The sequence below is a fragment of the Temnothorax curvispinosus genome, unplaced genomic scaffold (genome assembly GCF_003070985.1).
Source record: "Temnothorax curvispinosus isolate PA1 unplaced genomic scaffold, ASM307098v1 QBEX01006657.1, whole genome shotgun sequence".
NCBI classification, from domain to species: domain Eukaryota; kingdom Metazoa; phylum Arthropoda; class Insecta; order Hymenoptera; family Formicidae; genus Temnothorax; species Temnothorax curvispinosus.
In genome coordinates, this window is record NW_020216437.1 from 594,898 (window position 1) to 614,547 (window position 19,650).

General features: G+C 36.4%; 1 protein-coding gene across 4 annotated transcripts in view; it reads left to right on the forward strand.

The window, feature by feature from the left end:
• LOC112456098 (serine-rich adhesin for platelets) overlaps window positions 1-19,650 on the forward strand; it is a 61,178-nt gene that overhangs the window by 13,480 nt on the left and 28,048 nt on the right. For 2 of the 4 annotated variants that reach the window (XM_025018404.1, XM_025018408.1), the window contains exons 1-3: window positions 8,319-8,645; window positions 13,944-14,125; window positions 14,982-15,215. In XM_025018404.1, coding sequence (XP_024874172.1) covers window positions 8,642-8,645; window positions 13,944-14,125; window positions 14,982-15,215 — 420 coding nt within the window. In that variant the 5' untranslated portion in view covers window positions 8,319-8,641. Of the gene's footprint in view, window positions 1-8,318; window positions 8,646-13,943; window positions 14,126-14,981; window positions 15,216-19,650 lie in introns of those variants that run through there. The other 2 variants (XM_025018405.1, XM_025018407.1) reach the window with 1 other exon arrangement.

The following is a 19,650-nucleotide window of genomic DNA, read 5'->3' on the forward strand; positions in this document are numbered from 1 at the left end:
TTATTAAATACATCAGCTCATTTCGGAATCTGCACGACATTAATTTAAAGGGAATATCGCGAGAGCTTGTCATAAAATTTCCATCGAAAGTGCATCAGCAATTAATATATATTATCCACATTTGCATTTTGTAGTCGGTAAAAAAGCATCGTCAGAGAGATGACGAAATAATATTTGATTTACGACAACGTGAGTGCTGTTTGCGACGCTGTATTTCTGATTTATGATAAAGAGTTAATTAAGATTAACAATATGGAGTATGCTGTAATTATCTTTTTGTTGATTCGACATAATTCCAATTTCATCAGTTCTCTATTGTTGGGCGTCAACGTACGATTTTTTATTTGAATAAAACAGCAGCTATATAACGCTGGCGGATTAATTGAAGAACTCCGGAATAATGTGGTTTGGAGTCAAATATAAATCGGAAATTACGGCATATCTCTACGGGGAACTCTCAATAGCGAGGAAATTCTCAATGGCGAAACGGTCGATGCGCTATTTATACAATCGCACAATGACAAATGTGAATAATCAAAATGGAAGAACGCTGAAAGGCATTAATTAAGGACACCATTTGACTCGCAATGGACGTTTAAAAAGAGCTTAAAAAATGGCGATAAGTCCGTAATTTATTTCTCTTTTCGATACAAATGAACAAAACGTGAATAAATTATATCGTGAAAATAAATTTTATGGAATATAATATTTCTGTGTTTCAGCGATATGTAAAACTAACGCAATCACTGAGAGAAATATGAGAACATGTATTGAAGGATTATGTAGATACTGCGAATATTGAAAAAAGTGGAATTATGTTTAATACAACTATTTAATATTCCGATATTTTGCTGTACAAATGTATATACATCTATATGAATTGACTGTAACAACGAGATAGCGGATATAATGAGCGAATAAATGTCCGAATTTAGAAGTGGCGGCATTCCACTTTATGTATTTTATAATAACATTTTTATATTTTTTTTGTAATTCACAAGACTAATTACCGAGTTACTAAGAGTCACTTTATATTCGCGAGCTGAAGTTGTGAGATCTGAAGAATTTTAAACGGGCCCTCGTTACGCTTTACGGAATTAATTAAATTCATTCACGTTTCCTTACGTCTCTCACACGTGCAATAGACGGAAGCAGAGGTGTAATAATATAACACACTTAATATAGCCATTTATTCTCTACTCTGTATTTCGTTAGTATCATGAGAGGGAGAAGGAGAGAGAGAGAGAGAGAAGTATTATATCGCCAATTTGTCCGATTACTTCATTTTCTTAACACTGAATAACACAATAATGAACAGTAGTACACAATAAAGCACAATAATGGTAACAAGAATTTATTCTAATTTTATGAAATTGCTTAATGTTAATTATTCTAATATAACGCTTAATGTACGCGAAAATAAAGTACCTACCGTGTTGTGGTAAAGCGCGAGACGTCGCCGTCGTTTCCTCGTAGAAATAATCAAGCGCATTTGCGAGGGAAAGGTCTGCGGTTTTTTCGTTGTGCATGCGAGCCTGGCATAGGACAAAGCCGTCTTAACGAACGAAAGCTGAGATCACGTTTTTTCTTTTTTTTTTTAACAGTTCCGCATAGCACCGTGCGACTGACCCTGTACCCCCGACAAATGGGAGTAGCCGCGTGGCCGACAACTTAATGAAAGCGGATAATTGGAAAAACCTGAATGCCGGTTTAACGGCGAATTAACGTGTAAAAAAAAGAACGGAACGCCTACCCGTTAATTAAACGCGACTGACCAATTTGACTCGTGGCGAAATATCACCGTGTTTCAGCGTTTATTAATCACTTAAAAATCGGGTCAGTGAGCTCGCACGCGCTTTCATGATTTTTCAGATATCATCCGGTATAAACACGGACGATTAGATTAATATCTGTTAAATTGCGAGTTTCTTTCTTGCTGTCGCGGCAAATACACGTCGATAGAGTTGAATGGACCACAGACTGTAATGAAATATTGAATTGTGCTGACGAGGGCCGTTAATGCGATTCGAAATTGAGGAGCGCTCAAGTGCAACCTAAATTCGAACCGACAGAGCGTTATTATAAATTATGACACGGCTATGATATACAGTGAGAGCTATCGCTTAATATATTCCCCGATACAATCGTTGCTGCGATGACGCTAAACGTACGTCTTAACTTCCTTTAAAGAGAGTTTCTGCTATCAGATAAAACCTAAACATAAGACATTATAATCGCGAAAATGATATGGTTTTAACTGGGTTAATAGTAGATTGATCATAATTCTTGATACTATAAAAGACCTTTTGTGCCGTAATACTACGTAACAACATTACGTATTCTTACTTTGCGCTTGCAATTAGTATGATTAAATAAGTTGGAGTCATAAACAGCATTATACCTGTAGCAAAGTCTCGAACGGGTTTTTAACTGGATCAAAAAGAGATTGGACGTAACTCTTGACAACCCAGATTCTCGTTAACAATGTTGCTTAACGGCACAATGTTCTTAATTTCTTCTTTGAACTCGGATGGAAAGAGAGCAGATAATAAAAAAGCAGCGAACGCGAGTTAGGAATGTGAACGATATATCTTGCGCGAAGAATAGCAGATCTCTCACGCAAATTAATTTACGTGCCAAAACCGAGCTGCTACGGGAAAAATGGCGGAAGGGGAGGGAAAGAAATGCGGACAGTGCGATAACTCAGCTTTCAACCTAATAACAAGAATAAGCGAAAAGTGAGAATAATGGTAAAACGTCTAGCGCGGACAGAAACTTCGCTTCGAAGGGTTCGTTTTTGAAGAATGTCCGCTATTATTGAACATCGGCAACTTGAAATTCACACAATGGTCTGGATCAAATTCTGCACAATACTTTCGATATACCGTGCATTCTTTTCTATCGAATTTTTATCGGTCATGCGTATTGCGGCCGTAAGTTCGAACATACGAATTCCAGCTATTCATCATATTCTACTTATCCGTTTGTAATGCAGATTGATTATAATCGACGATAAAATATTTCACGTTTAAAGTAACATATAGTAACGAATAGTGATAATTATATAACTAAAAGTATACAACTAGGACGAGATATTTTCGGAAATACATATATCTTGAAATATGGACAGCTTTGAATACTTTTAAAAACATATTTATATGTATATTTTTTAAATTATATTATTCGTGCAAAATATAAAATCCCGATTAATCAATTTACAAGGGAGAAATGATACATCGAAGCGCAGAGATAATCCTGTTTCGCTAATTCTCTTTACGCTGGAATCGTAAACTGCTTATATACTCTTTCAAACAGATCCATTCTCTGCACAAATGCAACGCGAGATCTGATGGTTGATTAAGCGTAACGTTCGCACACAACAAATCGATCATTGGCCTGGTTAATGCCAGAGTTAACAATTGTGATGATCTTATTAATTAACAGTGACGCTCCATGATTGCGAGTTTAACGCTACGTCAAATCAAACAGCATCCATTATTATTAACACGTTAAATCGTAAATCTAACAAGCGATTCCGCATGCTACTCGTGCATACTGCTGTGATTCTTTGTTAAGCTATCCAACGTCAAAAATAAAATGATGATTTTTCTCTCGACATCCTAACATAGGGCTTTTTGTCCAAACGAGGGATCTGTCTGTGACATTTCATAGAGTGAAAATTATTCTGTAGAGGTAGAAGAGCTCTTATTACATTCTTTCACTATTTTATGCGTTATATATTCCGCGCACGAAGATTTATCGTCATCTATATTTCGCGTATTTTTATTCCGTTCGCATAAAGACACTTATTTCGATCCCGCATTCAAATATTAAAATCTTGGCGTTGCAAATAAATGATTAGCTTGCTCGAGCGGCGAAAGTTAAATAATAAATCGGTAAAGGCGTGAGACGATCCTCATGCATTATGTATCTGATGCTGTATAATATGGCGATTGGTTGCGAGTTGGTCGAATTGGAGTACGCCGCCCAGGAGATCCGCTATTATCGGGGAAAAGACGTGTGTTACAATATTCCATTATTCAGTTTGTCGTCATTTTGAATTATTAAAACGTACCGTGAGATATATAATAAAATCGTGCACGGTTGCGAGCAATTGACACGGTAGAAAGATTTTTGGCATCAAGCAGGTACGCTCGGCGGCGTTCCGGTATCATCGTATATTTAATTAAACGCGATCGATCGGCTTATTTCCAGCGATTCGAATCCGAAAGACATCATCCGAACGGTTTCTCCACGGTGTCTCATTTCCGTCGCGGTAATTAATTTATATTAATCAAGCCGTATAAAATTCTGTCCGCTCCCCATCTCGCGCGTTCCACTCAGCGCGATCCACAGCTTTTCAAACTTTTTAATCGGTTTCCACAAAGTTTTCTCTTCCCGATAACGCCGTTCTTTCCCGCTGGACCGCCACCGCAATAATATAACTTTATCCACGCATCCGCGCGGGAAACGGCACTTGATTGTGAAACCGCCGCGCATCGTAGCGGCGATGAGATATCATTTTTCTTTATTTTTTTATTACGTTTTCTCTCCTACGCTTTATTCTCCTTATACTCGAAAACGTGGAAATGTGAAGATTCGAACTATAAGTCATATTGGACGTTTAATATTCTTTTTTATATTCTCCTTTGTATATATATATATATATGAAACATTTGATTTCTCTCGCTTCTTTTTATTCTTGTGAAACATGTGTCTCATTTTTTATTTGTTTTCTTCCAAAGTTTCAAATTTACCAGAAATTTCTGTATTTGTCAAATTGTCAGCAAAAAGTTAAGAAGTTTTAAAAAGTTTAAAGAAAAAATATTGCTTTAGAAATTGTCAGAGTATCCCAATAGTGAGTTCCCTAATGTGAAATTTCTTTGATTATTATATCAAATTATTTTTAAAAAGTTGCACATGCCTTTAATTGCATAATAGCATCGTTATTAAAGTTTTCAAAAGTCAGACCTACAATGCGAAAGTCATATTTTTCAATTTGCTGGAAACGATAATCTCAATATTGTAAAGTGCACTTTCTAGATTATTATTATAATTAAATGTTAACTCTGGGATTATGGAACTGCGGCTTGACTTCTGACGAAATTTCTACTTTGCGATGGAGAATAATGAGAGAATAATAAGAGCGAAGCAACTAGACCAAAAGTTCTGCGGGAATCTTATTATTGGGGACGAACCCGCAGTAAACACGAAGTACTTTAAGTACTCCATGCCACTAACACGGTACGCGTATTGCATGCTGAAAAACGAGACAATACGGATCACCACGGTAACCTGGTAAGGGTAATTAGGATCAGTACACTCGGGGGTTTTTACTTGTTAAGAAAAACCGAAAGTTCTTCATTGAAATAAAACGACAAAGCGGCGTAAAAACACTTTACGTCATTGGCAAGCAACGGGAAGCGCAAAATCGAGGCTTGATGAGAAAGTTAAGAGCAGGAAGACGAAGTAAAAAGTCAGTGATAAATCAACAATTTCCCGAGCTCGTTTATCGTTCGTCATCCTCCGACGGATTTCGGATATGCAGATTAAAGGCTGATAATTTATGCGATAAATCAATATTTAATAATAAATAATAACGAAATGCATAAATGCTCAAAACCGCGTTGCGCCAGGATTTTATTGCTCAAGAAATAAATGTAAACAACTACCGCCGCAATCTCATAAAGTCTCAGCTCGAGGATGTAACATGTAGGTCGGATGCACTCTGGAGAAAATCTCACTGCGTCACGACGGTAAAAAAGAAGATTTAGGGAGTGCAGGACTGGCGACAGAACTCGCCACGGGCGGCGAGCTTAAATGCAGAAGGTCCAGAAAAACTTAGGGAGTCGGCAAACGGATTCATGATGAATATGAAACCGGAATGCGTTAAAAACTCCGTCGCCGCGACTTCATCCGTTGTGACTTTATTCCTTTTGATGAACGCGAATTTTTAACTTCACGTATCAGCACGCTCCTAACTCACATCAGCTTTATTCCATTAGAACGCTGTCGTCCGCTCCGCTGTCCGATTTGCAAACTACAAGAAATTTCGCTTACTTCGCAGATGTCTCTAAAAAGTAATATTTTTTCCCTTAATTTTCTAAAGTCTTAACTTTTCACAGAGATATTAAAAGAAAAGAAATATATATGTATATAATAATGCTATTTTTCATAAAATGATTTACTAAAATCTATATATCTAATATAATAGCGGTTTTATTTAATGATAGCGTGAAAGCAAAACCTAGTTTTGCATAGAAACGCTGAATACACAGCCGCATCTGTTAGTATTCCGAAAGTTGTGCCAAGAAGTCGAGATATCTATCAGAAAATCTATTTTCCGCAGGATGCGGGCAAGGCAGAACGATGTGAGGGATGCTTTTAGGATGAACATAAGGCGCAAATGCATCGCGGGGGAAGAATACGGCGCGGGCGGTAAACGTCTCACGTAGGGAGTGGCACCTTCTGGCGCACAAAATTGTAGTTATCGTTAAATTTTCGCGGAAACGAGCTTACGGGCGAGCTTATAAACCGGCCGGATAATTCCGGCTGTAGAAAACTGTCTTGCCAGCGTGAGAAAAGCTCTGGTCGATAAACCGCTCCCGCCGCGCGCCGTGCCGCTATTCTAAGATCGCGTTGAAAATAAGCGGTGCTGGATAACGCACGAGGGCTAAATATAGCCGAGTATCGTGGTGGTCGACCGCTATTTCGTGCACGAACGTGGGGATTTTAGATCAACGATCCGCCTTCTTCCTTTTGCAATTAAAGAGTTCAACGCGACAGCAGTTTAGCTCGTTTTTTCAAATCTGCTTAAACGTTTAACGCAATATGTCTTAATCTGAATTTAATATTGTCAACTTTAAAATTGATTTTTTCTTCGTGCTTGAAAAAATGCGAGCTGAGTTATGCGCTGAAATTTCGATTGTACATTCCGCGTTCGTCTCTTCTAGATTTGTATTGCAGATACGGGATTTACGCGAATATAAAATTTTACGTCAACTTTTTCGGTATTTAGGGAAAGCTTATTTGGAAATGAAAGGACGGATACGATGCCCGATGTTACCGAATGTTTTCTGTCAATGGAGTTTTCTGTGTGCACGATTCGATAATTCCATCCAATCCGCAGTGCGTACAAATGGGAGCCGATCCCGCTGAAAGTCCGATTTCCTATCGATGTTTCTCTTTCCACGAGGTCACCATCCGATTATTTGGATTAGACGTCGATATGCAGCCCGAAATCGAAAGAGGAAACCGATGAGTAATATGACAATTGCCTAGGGAAAATATATTTACGGTCAACGGGCAATGATTGACGATATTTTCGTCACGCGGTTTGACCGGTTATATATTTATATCAATTGATATAAGAAAATAGTATCGCAACGTGTTTGCACCATTTGGCGCAATATTATTCGCAGCAGAGCTATTGCAGCTCGCCGCCGCGCTGGCAGATTGAATAGGAATTTCTGTTGATCCGCCCCGATGGAATGCATATTAATGTTGACATTAAGCAGGAACGATTATTAAACGGTTCTCGTTACGCATATCATGTCATTCTGTTTCTATAAAATGGATAATTGGAAATCGGCTATCGAATTCATTATTTCACGCTTGGGGGAGAACATTGCAATATCGCTAAAATTATAGCATCAGCACCAGTACTCTCTATATACTCTATACTACTCTATATACTCTGTACTACTATAATTACGAAAAATTTTCATATTTGTTTAAGTATTGATACATTATACACGAGAGAAAGTTATCAAACGTCGAATTTCAATGTTTCACTATGCAACTGTGATTCGACATAATCTATTGAAACTTTATTCGAAATTAATTTTTAATTTTTAACTTGTGATATTAGATATTACAAGTTTTTCATATTTTTCCGATTTATTATTTAATAGGTGATCGATAAAATAATATCTCTATCTATTAATATTAATGGGATTTATATAATATATACATGGTAACAAAATAAAACTAATGATACAATAATATAATAGACAATAGAGCATTTTGTAATGTGTATATTATTTTACGAACGCGAAATATTATTTTACGTCCGCGAAACAATTTCAATTATTTTACGGGAAATGTAAATTGTGGAGAAGGGACACGACACGTTCGAAATTTTCCGATCGCAAATCCGCATGCTCGGCTCTGTGTATTTTGTGTGCTTTCCACCGAAGATCGTTCGCCGAAAACGAGCCGCCGGAAATCGAAGGTCCTTTCGGCTAAGTATAGCCCGCGCCGCGCGAGCATAAGTCTGGCCGGTGACGTCGAGAAGTGTCAGTATACTGGATCTCGTGTGGACCGACCGATTCCAGAGACGCGACGATTCAAAACGCTCTAAATAGCGACTCGCGATTGCTATCGCCGGAATTAATCTTTTGTTCGTGACAAATGCCAAGTATTTCAGGTCTTGTCATTGTCGTTGGCGCCAGTCGTGACACGTGGCTGGATGATCGATAACGCCTCGTGCGAGCCGCGAGTGAAACGAGACCGAAGATCGAAGATCGAACTTGTGATCAGTCCGCGATACATCGGCGAATCGTCAACAAGGGTATAAGTGTTTTAATCCCGAAAGTGCGCTACGTTTGGATAACGTTTGTTCTTTGACTGACGAATACGAATGGGTATTTACATCTTGATTTAATCTTTAATTAATTTTATATAACGAAAGACCGTCCATCGTCGAAAATGGAAAACAGCTTTCACCTTAACCGAGTAACGAGCTTTGTTCTGTTTTTAAATTCAAATCGACAATTTCCTTTGTCGCAAGACAACGCTGAAAATCGCTCACGTGAAATAAAGATACGATGGAGATATATTGATTTAGGGAAAATAAATACGGCAATTCTTTAATCTAAAACAGGTCGTCTTATTGTAAAGATTTAATTAAGAGATTTTTTGAGTCTGGAAGCGAAGTGCTTCAGTGTTGAAAGTGCGTCTAACTTGAATAACATGGGGAACAAATTTTAAAGGATACGTGCGCATCTACTCTATTTTGGTTGCAAAACGGGGAGATATGTCCAGTATTCTTAATGTCACTGTCCGCTCGAACGAAATTAGGGAGATTTATCCTCTTCGTTTGCGTTTCGGAGCGAGCGCGCCTGGGATTACGAGACATTAGTCGCTACACAAATTACGTGCTGTGCACCGCGGCGGGAGAAATTATTCGACATACCCGTCGCTCTATGAGCAATTTAGGATTCGTTGATTAGACGCAGGTGCATAGCAGATCCTCGTGATCATTCAGGATTTAGAGGGGTCGTTAGATTCACTGAATTTAGGAGCGTAATGGTTCGATCATGATAACTCAAAATTGTAAACTTATATACAAGCACTAATCTGTCGCGTTTATATGCGCAGAAAAGCTGTCATTAGTCCAGAGATTCTTAATCTATAATTCAACCTTATTTTTTTAACAAAATCTGTATGTCACCTTAAACTACGAAAACATTTTTCAAACTAATTTAAAGATAATATTACCTAATAGTAGAAAAATAATTCTAAAAAATAAATATTTAATATATATCGTATATATGTATATCGTTGTGTACATTAAAATTCAGTTATTGCTATTAATATCTCTAAATTTTAATGTGCAACGATATACACAAGTAAAATACGCAAATGATTAAAAACATATTACAAAGGCAGATCAAAATTGAATGAATAAAATGTAAAATACCAACGCACTGCGCTATTTTGGAACATTTCATGGTAACAAATGATAAATTTAGATTTCTGCGAAATGTGTCTCTTTCTCTCCCTCTCTCTCTCTCTCTCTCTATCTCGTAGTATTCAATTACGCCGCGTATCTTTCACGGATGTATTAGACAAGAAAAGACGACTTGAAATACACTCCTTTTGAAATGACGCCCGCAAATTCTGCTGATGTGCGCGGACAAAGGAAAAAGCTGAATCATTCGCGACGCTGTTTATTTTGCTACACGAGAATAATGATGCGCCACGTGTGCAGCCTCATTTCGTGAAAGTACGACACTCAGAATTTTCGAATCTGCATTATGCGTTTATTGTGTTTTAGCGGGTCATCTATAAACCTGATATCTGCGGAATATTACAAATAACTAAAAATATTACTAATATCGCGTTATACTATATATAGTCAGTGTTTTATTTTGTTAAATTAATTTCTTTGTATAGTCTTTGCTATTACAAATTATACAAATAATGATACACAAATGCCTTGTTTCATTACTTTTTAACTCAATATTAATATTAAAAAGAGTTAAGAATCAATTTTGGCCGATATTCATATCATATAACTTAGCTTATAAGCAATAGGATTCTTTTAATTTTAAAGTAATAATAATAATACATATAATAATATAGAAAATCTTTTTGACAGAGTCGCTGTCACAAACAATTTCATAAAAGAGATTCTTGGAGATACACGGAGTACAATTATTAACATTATTCACTGGGTATTTCCCAATCTCGAAATTATTAGACCATGCTGGGGGCTCTCTCGAAAGGCCGGAAAGTCCCCGTGATCCACCACGAAATATGATCATACAATTAAAGCGTGATGAAACGAGGACTTTAATAATGTAGGCGGATATCTCCCAAGGGAAAGAGGATAGGTTGCTCGGTGAAGTTTCGAGGTTCACAGTCAAAGTGTCAGAATTAGCATCCCGTTTCATCCTCATGGCAACGCCCATGAAAGTTGCTAATACAATCGTTGCTCGCCGCCTGTTGCACCCCCAACGTGCACGCGGAGAGAAAGAGTGAGAAGGGCGAGGGGGAGAGTTCGCTTTAAGATCCAACAAGTGGTTCGTCTGAGAGTAACAATGCTTCCTAATGTACTAGCTTTTGCCATTGTGTCGGCTCGGAAGTGCGATCGGTCCTCGACGTGACGACCTTCGACGCCGGCGACGTCAGCACGGAGAGACTTGCGAAAGCCAAAACGAATTTGGCTCGACATCTAGCTACGTATTCGTTAACGTTTCAAACAATCTCTTTGAACGCTCCCCCCCCCCGTGTGATGTTGACGCACGCGTGTGCGTCCTCTGAATGTAGTCGGTGTTATTTAAATTTATCTGCCGTCGAGACTTAAGTGTTCGCTAGGAAGAGCCGCATGTCTTTACGTTATGATCGTTTAATTAGTCGTATTTGAAAATACCATTAAGATTTGTAGGATAAACTCGGATAAGATGGCCATAGAGGAAAACTGGTCAACCCCATGTTTCATGGTGAGCTAGCATTGAAAGAACATAGGTTGGCCACCTTCCCTCTGTGGCCATCTTACCCGAGTTTACATTTTTAATTCATTATTAAATTAAGTTAATTGCGAAATATATGATTAAAGTGCTGCGTACATGCAAATATAACATACGTGAGCAAATTTAATTTACAAAATACTGAATCTACACAAAAAAGTTGCTTAAAAATATGCGTCTAAGTTAAATATTTAACTTTAATATAATTTAAATTTTTTTAGTATGCCATTTTTGTTATAAATATAAAGATAAAAAATTTTTAATAAAATTATACAATCGTATATGTTGAAAAATAGCAGTGCTAAAAAAAAGTTGAGAATTTAGATGTTCTTTACTGCTAAAGATATCCGAAAATTTTAATAAAGTTGCAACATTTTTATTAGACCAACTTGATGACGAACAAACATTTGCGTTGGCATCGTCGGAGCGACAGAACGCCGGATGCTTTACGAGGAGGCCGGATCTGAAAGCTTGTGCCTCATGGAGTTATAATCGACATTGATTGAGTGCTTCCGTAACAGAGAAAGAAATGATATATACTTGACGAGTTTTTATAGAATTCTCAGATTTTCGATGTGCGTCACGCTCGTAAAGTCTTTAAAATTAAATCGCACGGATACAATTTTCTAAGTAAACAATTTTGATACAAATTAATAAAGCAACAATCAGTGATTAATTATGCAAATAAAAAATTTTATAATATAACTTATAACAATGTTTAATAATTCTGATACAAGAAATACATCAGATTTAATATTTTTGTTCTATTATAATATCTAGAAAAAAAGGAGAGAGAAGGGATTTAGTTAGAAAAATAGAAAAAGAAAGAGAAGAAAAATGTAAAGAGTAAAAAAAGAGAGCATTATTATTAATTTATTTAAATATGTGTTAAACGTTACGATTAAATCTATATCAGATCTAGAATAATATTACAAACAATATTTTTGCTGTAAATATGCATGGTGCTAAATAAAACATTCACTTCGCGTTAATCGAGATTATCTTGCCTACTATGCGACTCGTACAAGCGCGATTAATTAATTCGTGAATTGCATTGGTAATCGTTCACTCATTAGCGACGTTCAAATATTTATTACGGTTGCCGCGGTTTCCGATCTGCAATTCTACTCATTTCAATTTGAACATTGCAGCTGGTTGATAATATATCACAATCTGATATTATTAAGCGTGACGGTTACATTTTATCTAAATTTCTATATCTAAATTTCGACAATTGGGTAATGCATTTATCGTGTTATTGTTATTTTTAAAAAGATATTCACAGTTGAATTATATGATTTATAATTTTAAGTTGCTCAGATTACGATAACAAATTTTATATTGATAAATATTTAAAATTATAATTATTATTCTTACCGGAGCTTCTTTCACACATCGAAAGTTCTTGTGAGTTTTGCTCATAAAAAAATACTCAAATCATTGAACAAAAAATAAAATTCTTTAATGCACTCTGCGCTCTGCAACTACGATTTAATTACAAAAAAGTTTTAGCGTAATTTGCGTCGCGAGAAGTTTTCAGGGTTGCCTCTTGAGTTCACCCATCTCTTTACAAATTTACGCTGATGATGCATCGTGTCTTAAAATAGAAGTCCAATGACTCCACAAAGATCTTGACATTGTCTTGGCACTAGTGTACTATATTGAAAAAAGAATCACGAAATTGTTCTTACGCCGTAAAATTTGAACATTGATTTCGTCACGATTTAATTATTGAATGTAATTGCTAATTAGCGATACAATGAATTAATTATTTTGTAAGTAGGATGTATACAGATATATAAATGCATGGGTAAATGCAGATTGGCCAAATCCAGTCGTCAATAAAACAATGTAATCGATAATATTAAAAATGAATTTAAAATATTACATAAAGCAGTGTTATATATTTGTAATTCCGCTTATTTTTTAAGTTCTGTCACGAACTATATGGCTGAGAAGAATTTCTATTACTATGAATGTATAAATATCGATCCAGTCACATACTGATGCAAGAACACTATCAACTGCTGTTGCAAACTGCTGTTTCCGTGCAATCGTTTAACACGTGGCTGGATGAACAAGATTTTGGCAGCATTTGAATTTTGAAACACTGTCCGGTTACAGTCGATATACTCGTATAATCTATTTATTAACTATGACGATGTTGAGATAGAATGGCGCAAGATATTAAAACGCATTAAAACATCCTCGCATTCGCATTAAATTATTTCTTTTAATAAGCTTTATTAAAATATACTTTAATTTTAATAAGCTTATTAAAATATACTTTACGATAAAATACTATTACGGTAAAACAAATCACATCAACATTAACGTTGATAATCTACTTTTAGGGATGAAAGAGAAAGAGAAAATGAGGATTTTCGTAAAATATATATAATATATTAAAAAATACTTGTAAAACATTGAATATGAAACAAATGTTTATGACATTCACGTCATATTTTTTGTAGAAAAATATAATTTGTTAGATACATTTATATCGTTTTACATTTACAATATAAAACAAAAATGTATATTAGAATTCTGAATCAATTCGGTACTGTCAAAGAATTGAATGTTTGAACAACATCGTAACAGCATACACGTAACTTGTCCTGTTTTATAACACCAATTAATCCTATGTAAAACACAGGTAAGATTAAAAATAAATTTTCTTCTTTTTAGGCATGGAGCAGTTCGAGCAGCTGCTAACCTGCGCGATATGCCTGGATCGATACAGAAATCCAAAGCTCTTGCCATGTCAACACAGCTTTTGCATGGAACCGTGCATGGACGGCCTTGTCGACTATGTTCGTCGACAGGTCAAATGTCCGGAATGTCGTGCCGAACATCGTATACCATATCAGGTAAATTATATCTTAATCGTATTAAAATATATAATTGCTATATAAAGCTCAGAATTGTTAAAAATATTTTTTAAGATTAAAAGAAATTATTTACTTCGTGTCTCTCTGGCCTCGATTAATTACACGTCGAAATAAATTGTCTAAATCGAAATAAATCTGTCCGCGACTTGTTTTGTCGCAAAACGACGCAGTTCTCCAGCTATTACGTGTCGCTTTATCAGGTTTATGTCTTTAATTATGTTTGCTGTGCGATCGGACAATAATGCGAACAGGAGAAAAACCGATCTATGTTTTGTCGCACAAATTAAATGTTACTCTGTGCGTGTCAGAGTAACCCGATGCGGCGTTACGGGTAAGCTCATCTTTATTCAACGATGAATCCAAACGCGAGAGGATTCTCATTAAACCCAGTGTATATTCTCGCGTTTCGTGCTAATGTCGTCTTCGAACTGGTCTGTCTTTTTTTCCAGAATAATCAAACATAGTTACGTAAGCAGTAGCAGAATTCCAAAATGTTTTCGGTTGCGATTGCTGCATAATCATTTATACAATTGTATTTTGAGAAGAAATTGAATAGTCTTAGAAAAAAAATACGTTCGCATAGACAGTTTTTTCAGGACGATATTTAACAACCGCGTCTCATGATAGTAGTAATTCATCCACTTTGACACAGATTAGTAGACGAGCTTCACTCGTATAATATTAACGTTAAAGGAGCGTCAAGCGCGCGTTGTATAATTAATTCGCGGCATTATTCGTGCGGTGCACCGATTCTGGCCCATTAATAAGCGACATACTCGGTGCACATACGTGTATTACAGGCGTTAATCAAGCCGAATACACATTCTATTTGTAGGGCGTGCAAGCCTTTCCGACCAACGTGACACTGCAGCGATTCCTGGAATTGCATATCGAGATCACGGGGGAGCTGCCGGACCCGACTAGCGGTCAGACTATGGAACGCTGTGGCGTTTGCTCCGAGAAAAGTTACTGTCAGCTGTGCGTGCACTGCGAGAAGAAATGCTGCCCCGAGTGCAAGGACGCACACATGGATATCCTGAGACGCGAAATTGCGCGCATCAATTCTCAGGTACAGCAGTCATTTTCTTACGCGATTACCGCAAATTTGAAGAACTGGAGAAAGTTGAAAAAAAAGTTAGAGCAATTGAAAGTAATTAGAATCCTGGAAAAATATAATACAGATTATTAATTAATTATTCATTAATATGTCAGAGATATTTATCGATATCGCCGATACCGCGCAAATCAATTATTAATGCTGCGACCGTGAAGTAAAACGATAAATTCTAATATTCCTCTTTATTATTGCTGTTTATGCAACTACCGATGTCGATCAAGTTTTCCTAATCTTACTGTTTGAAAGGCAAGCCTGCACCATGAGAAATTTGGTTGTACCGATCGTAGAAACTAATTTAACCGGCTCCATAACTAATTTTCTCTTCGGCTCGACGGTTAGACGTTGTAACGCATTTAGGAAAGCGAGAACTGTTGTGTTACGGTATTCGGTATCGGGGTGTACTTTAAATTCGTTACGTTGTGCCCTTCGGCGTCCCAACGGAAAATTTATTGCCGCGCAACTTCGCGCATTGCAATTAACCGTGTACGATAGGGACGTACGTTGAAACAAGATTGCAACCTAGATTTTTCGCTCTACGCTGACGGCGTGTGATATGAAACCGTTAGTTGAATTCGATAACGCAACACAGACATCGACTAAATACGAAATAAGATTATTGATTGTTAATTAAATAAAAAGTTTGGAAGCGATTGCAACGACTACTCTTTATACCACTAAAATGCAGAGAATTTAAATTTCAATTTCAGTTATATCTCAAAATTTTAATCGTATAAGAATTATCACATATATTTAAAAAAATCAGGATATTATGGGTTTGAAAAATTAATTCACGCGTGCAATAATTCGGGAGTCTAAGACCATTTAAATGAAATAATAGGAGATATAAATTTTAAGATAACAATTTAATTAAGAAAAAGAAGCTGTAACTGTTACATGCTGAAATTTATTATTTGATAATTCTGCATCAAGAACATTACGAGACTAATTGTATGGGATAATGGGATAATGTCCGCGATCGTGCGAATTCGCCGTATGTCTCCAGGACCATCCCGGTGAATCACATCTATTCCGAGTGACGGAATAAACTTCGAGGCGCGATCGTCTTTGAGACAGTCCAGATACACCGAGATTGCACTTCGACAAGCGGGATATCGCACAAATAAGGCATACAGATTCGCGAACACAACAATTTCAACGATCAAAGTTGTTAACATGAGTCTGTCGAATCTGTCAGATCTTCCTCTACTCTATACTATCGAAATTGCGCGCGCGTGCCTGAAATATGTGTCTGTTCTCCCCGTTCAAATGTCCCGAGAATCGATGCTGATTGTCGTTTATATTTTATTATGTTTCACGGTTATATATGTATATTTAGAAGCCTGGGCGTGGATCGATCAGACGAGGCAGATAATAGGAAAACGCGTTATCTGTGTGTCATGAAATAATTCTGTGCACTTCTTTTAAATTGTTACGAATTAAAAAAATGCATGCATCTTTCTTTGTCAAAATTTTAATTGCAAAATTATGCTGCTTAAGTATTTGAACATTATAAATAATTACGTAAAGTCGTAAAATATCATAATTAAATTTTTCTTGAAGAAAGATAATTGGCTGTGATAATTGGCAATAGAAATGCGTAGATGAGAAGCAGCGCGAGGAATCTAGGACGCCTGGTATACATGAGCTTTCTGTTTTTTAATTACGTTAATTTATTTACTGCACGGAATAAATACAAGGTTTATACTCTTTGTGTATACAGCCGTTCATATTTCATTTCTACGCCTTGTTTACATTTTCCAGATTTAATTAGTTAATGAACAAATTCCAACGCCGTGAATCTTTTTGAAGGCGATTAATAAATCAGTGGGAGCTTCGAACGGCATAGGATGAATGTTGCCGGTTTTAATTAGTTAACAACCGGACTTCCGTGTCGCGAGGCTTTCAACCACACAGTTGATTCTCTAATGCGCCGAATCTCATTATTGTATGGACATGCGATTGTACTTGGAAATCTGCGCGGCAAAATATGCACTGTTTGAGCCGCACGAAATGGCTATATAGGCTTAATTAATTTTTATTACCTTCGATTTAACAGATGTCACGGAATATCGCGAAAATGTACGCGTCGTGCTTTGTGCACATAAAAAGCGACAAAGAATAATTATTTTTAAAGGCAACCAAGAGAGGAAAAAAAAGTTGAACCATTCGTTCCGTGAAACAGCGTGTAAAATAATCCCGCTTTAAAAAGCTCGTTTTATTTATTTTAATAGCACCCGATTTAATCAATTTGAAAAGAACTCGCGCAATGTTCCATTTACAGTATAACACTTCGTAAAATTGCGTTTACGCTCAACGCATCGAAAGAGAATGATATTTTTGGACATTTTTATTCTATATAAAACGCACGCGAAAGAGATATGTACCGTATCTATCGTTTATCGCGTGTAATTTAAGCCATTAATACAATTTCTATCCTGCATTCCGGAAAATTTCATTGATTATCGTATTGCGCGCAAATACTTTCCGTACACGCTTATTCGGCGCGTGCACAATATCCTGTTCAAAAAATTTGATTTATTTATCTTAATTGTTCGCGATTTGACCGATTTATACAGTTTCAAGCGCCACACGACAGGCCATAAAATCTCGTTCGAAAATAGCATCCCACGGCGTTTCGAGGAGCGCATAAAAGCCTCGGGTCTCGTCGAACGGTGAAATAAACGCGACGGAGCACGTATGATAAAATCACCGATGCAACTCGTTCTCGCCACGGCGTAAGAAATTATGATGCTAATGCACCGAAATACCCCCGCGAATGCATTCACGTCCCTTGCACTTTTCTCTAACTCCCGGCAGAATAATAGGACGGTTTTCCCGCGATTTTCCGGATTTATTCCGTAAACCGGGCACGATTCCGTTCCCGTCGTCGTACGGAAAAGAAATGTACCTAACGATATACAATTTATATACACGGTTCCTTCCTCATGAATGTACATTACAAAAATATTCAGATCACGGCAACTCTTGTAATATTTTGACTCACCTTCCCTTAATAGTTATCACGACAATTTTTTTTACGTTAGATTTGTCATTTACGCAATTTGCTGCAACATTTACGTTTTCCTGAAACACGCTGATGGTGAGAAGTATCCATTAATTGTTATCTCTTTTAACGATATCTAACGTATACGATCAATTCGCGTTATGTTACCAATTCGCCATAGATATTTGCGGTCGGATCGTAACTGCACACGAAACAAACCTTCCGATCTGAATCGATGACAATGCCAATACCCACGAATTTCGAGTCTTCCAAACCAATTGAGTGAAATTACGCACGTATTTCAAATTTCTTGGTCGCGGCGCGTCGTAATTGTAATACCTGTTCTCTTGATAATGCATTGCATACCGAAACATCTAATAAATCGATTATTGCGGAAAGGAAAAAAAACTCAATCTTTTCACGCGCAGTTGGAAGGTTAAATTATCTTTTCTTTCAGAGATTGTATTAATATTGAATACATATTGCGTAATCATTAATTTCTAAATAAAAATAGAAATTATAATTTTTGTGAAAGAAATAATTGTAAACATTTTCTTTTCGCTCTTATCATGCTTTTGCAGAAGTTATTTCTTCTTTTATATTTGAACATGTAATAATTGACTCTCAAAGTTTTTTCTACGCATTTATTAGAGTGCAACGGATTAATGTAGATATCGCGATCCATATTCAAGTCACGCAGTTTCTTTTATTTACGTTATTTTCCATCTATGTCAATATCTGTTGTGCAAAACTGTAACCAATATTCTATTGGTTTTTCGGGTTGCATTTTCCAATTCAGATCTCTGCTGAAACCACGCATATATTTTCGCAGTATTAAAGCTTCTTGTACAGAGCTCCGCTTCTTTTCTCCTCTTCAATAAACTCTTCACCAATCGCTAAGCATGCTCCCTCAATTTTAAACATAAGGTACATAAGATGTCTAGAATATAATAACTTTTTCATATTTTTCCAGCATTATTTATTGTTATATTATAAGGTTCGTACAATGAATTTTACGTGATACAGCTAGAACTATAAACCACAGATTCTGTAAAATTCCTGGACAAATAATTTGCACCGAATAAAAAGAGCTATATCTTGTTTTTTTTCTTGTTTGCAATAGCAATCGTGAATAATTCAATATTGATTGCATATCCTGAAAATATTTTTTAACGAATAATCTCCTTCTAGAATATAATATTAGGAAAAATTTCTCGATAGGGAGAAAAACTTTATTAATTTGGACCAGCGCTAACCCATGTCAATATATGGACAGCATAACATGAACAGCATAATTACATTTGGCTTATATACGGCTATGAAAATTTAGTGCTCTTTCATAGAGCATAAAACATATAACGTAAAACTGCGGATCTCTTTTAG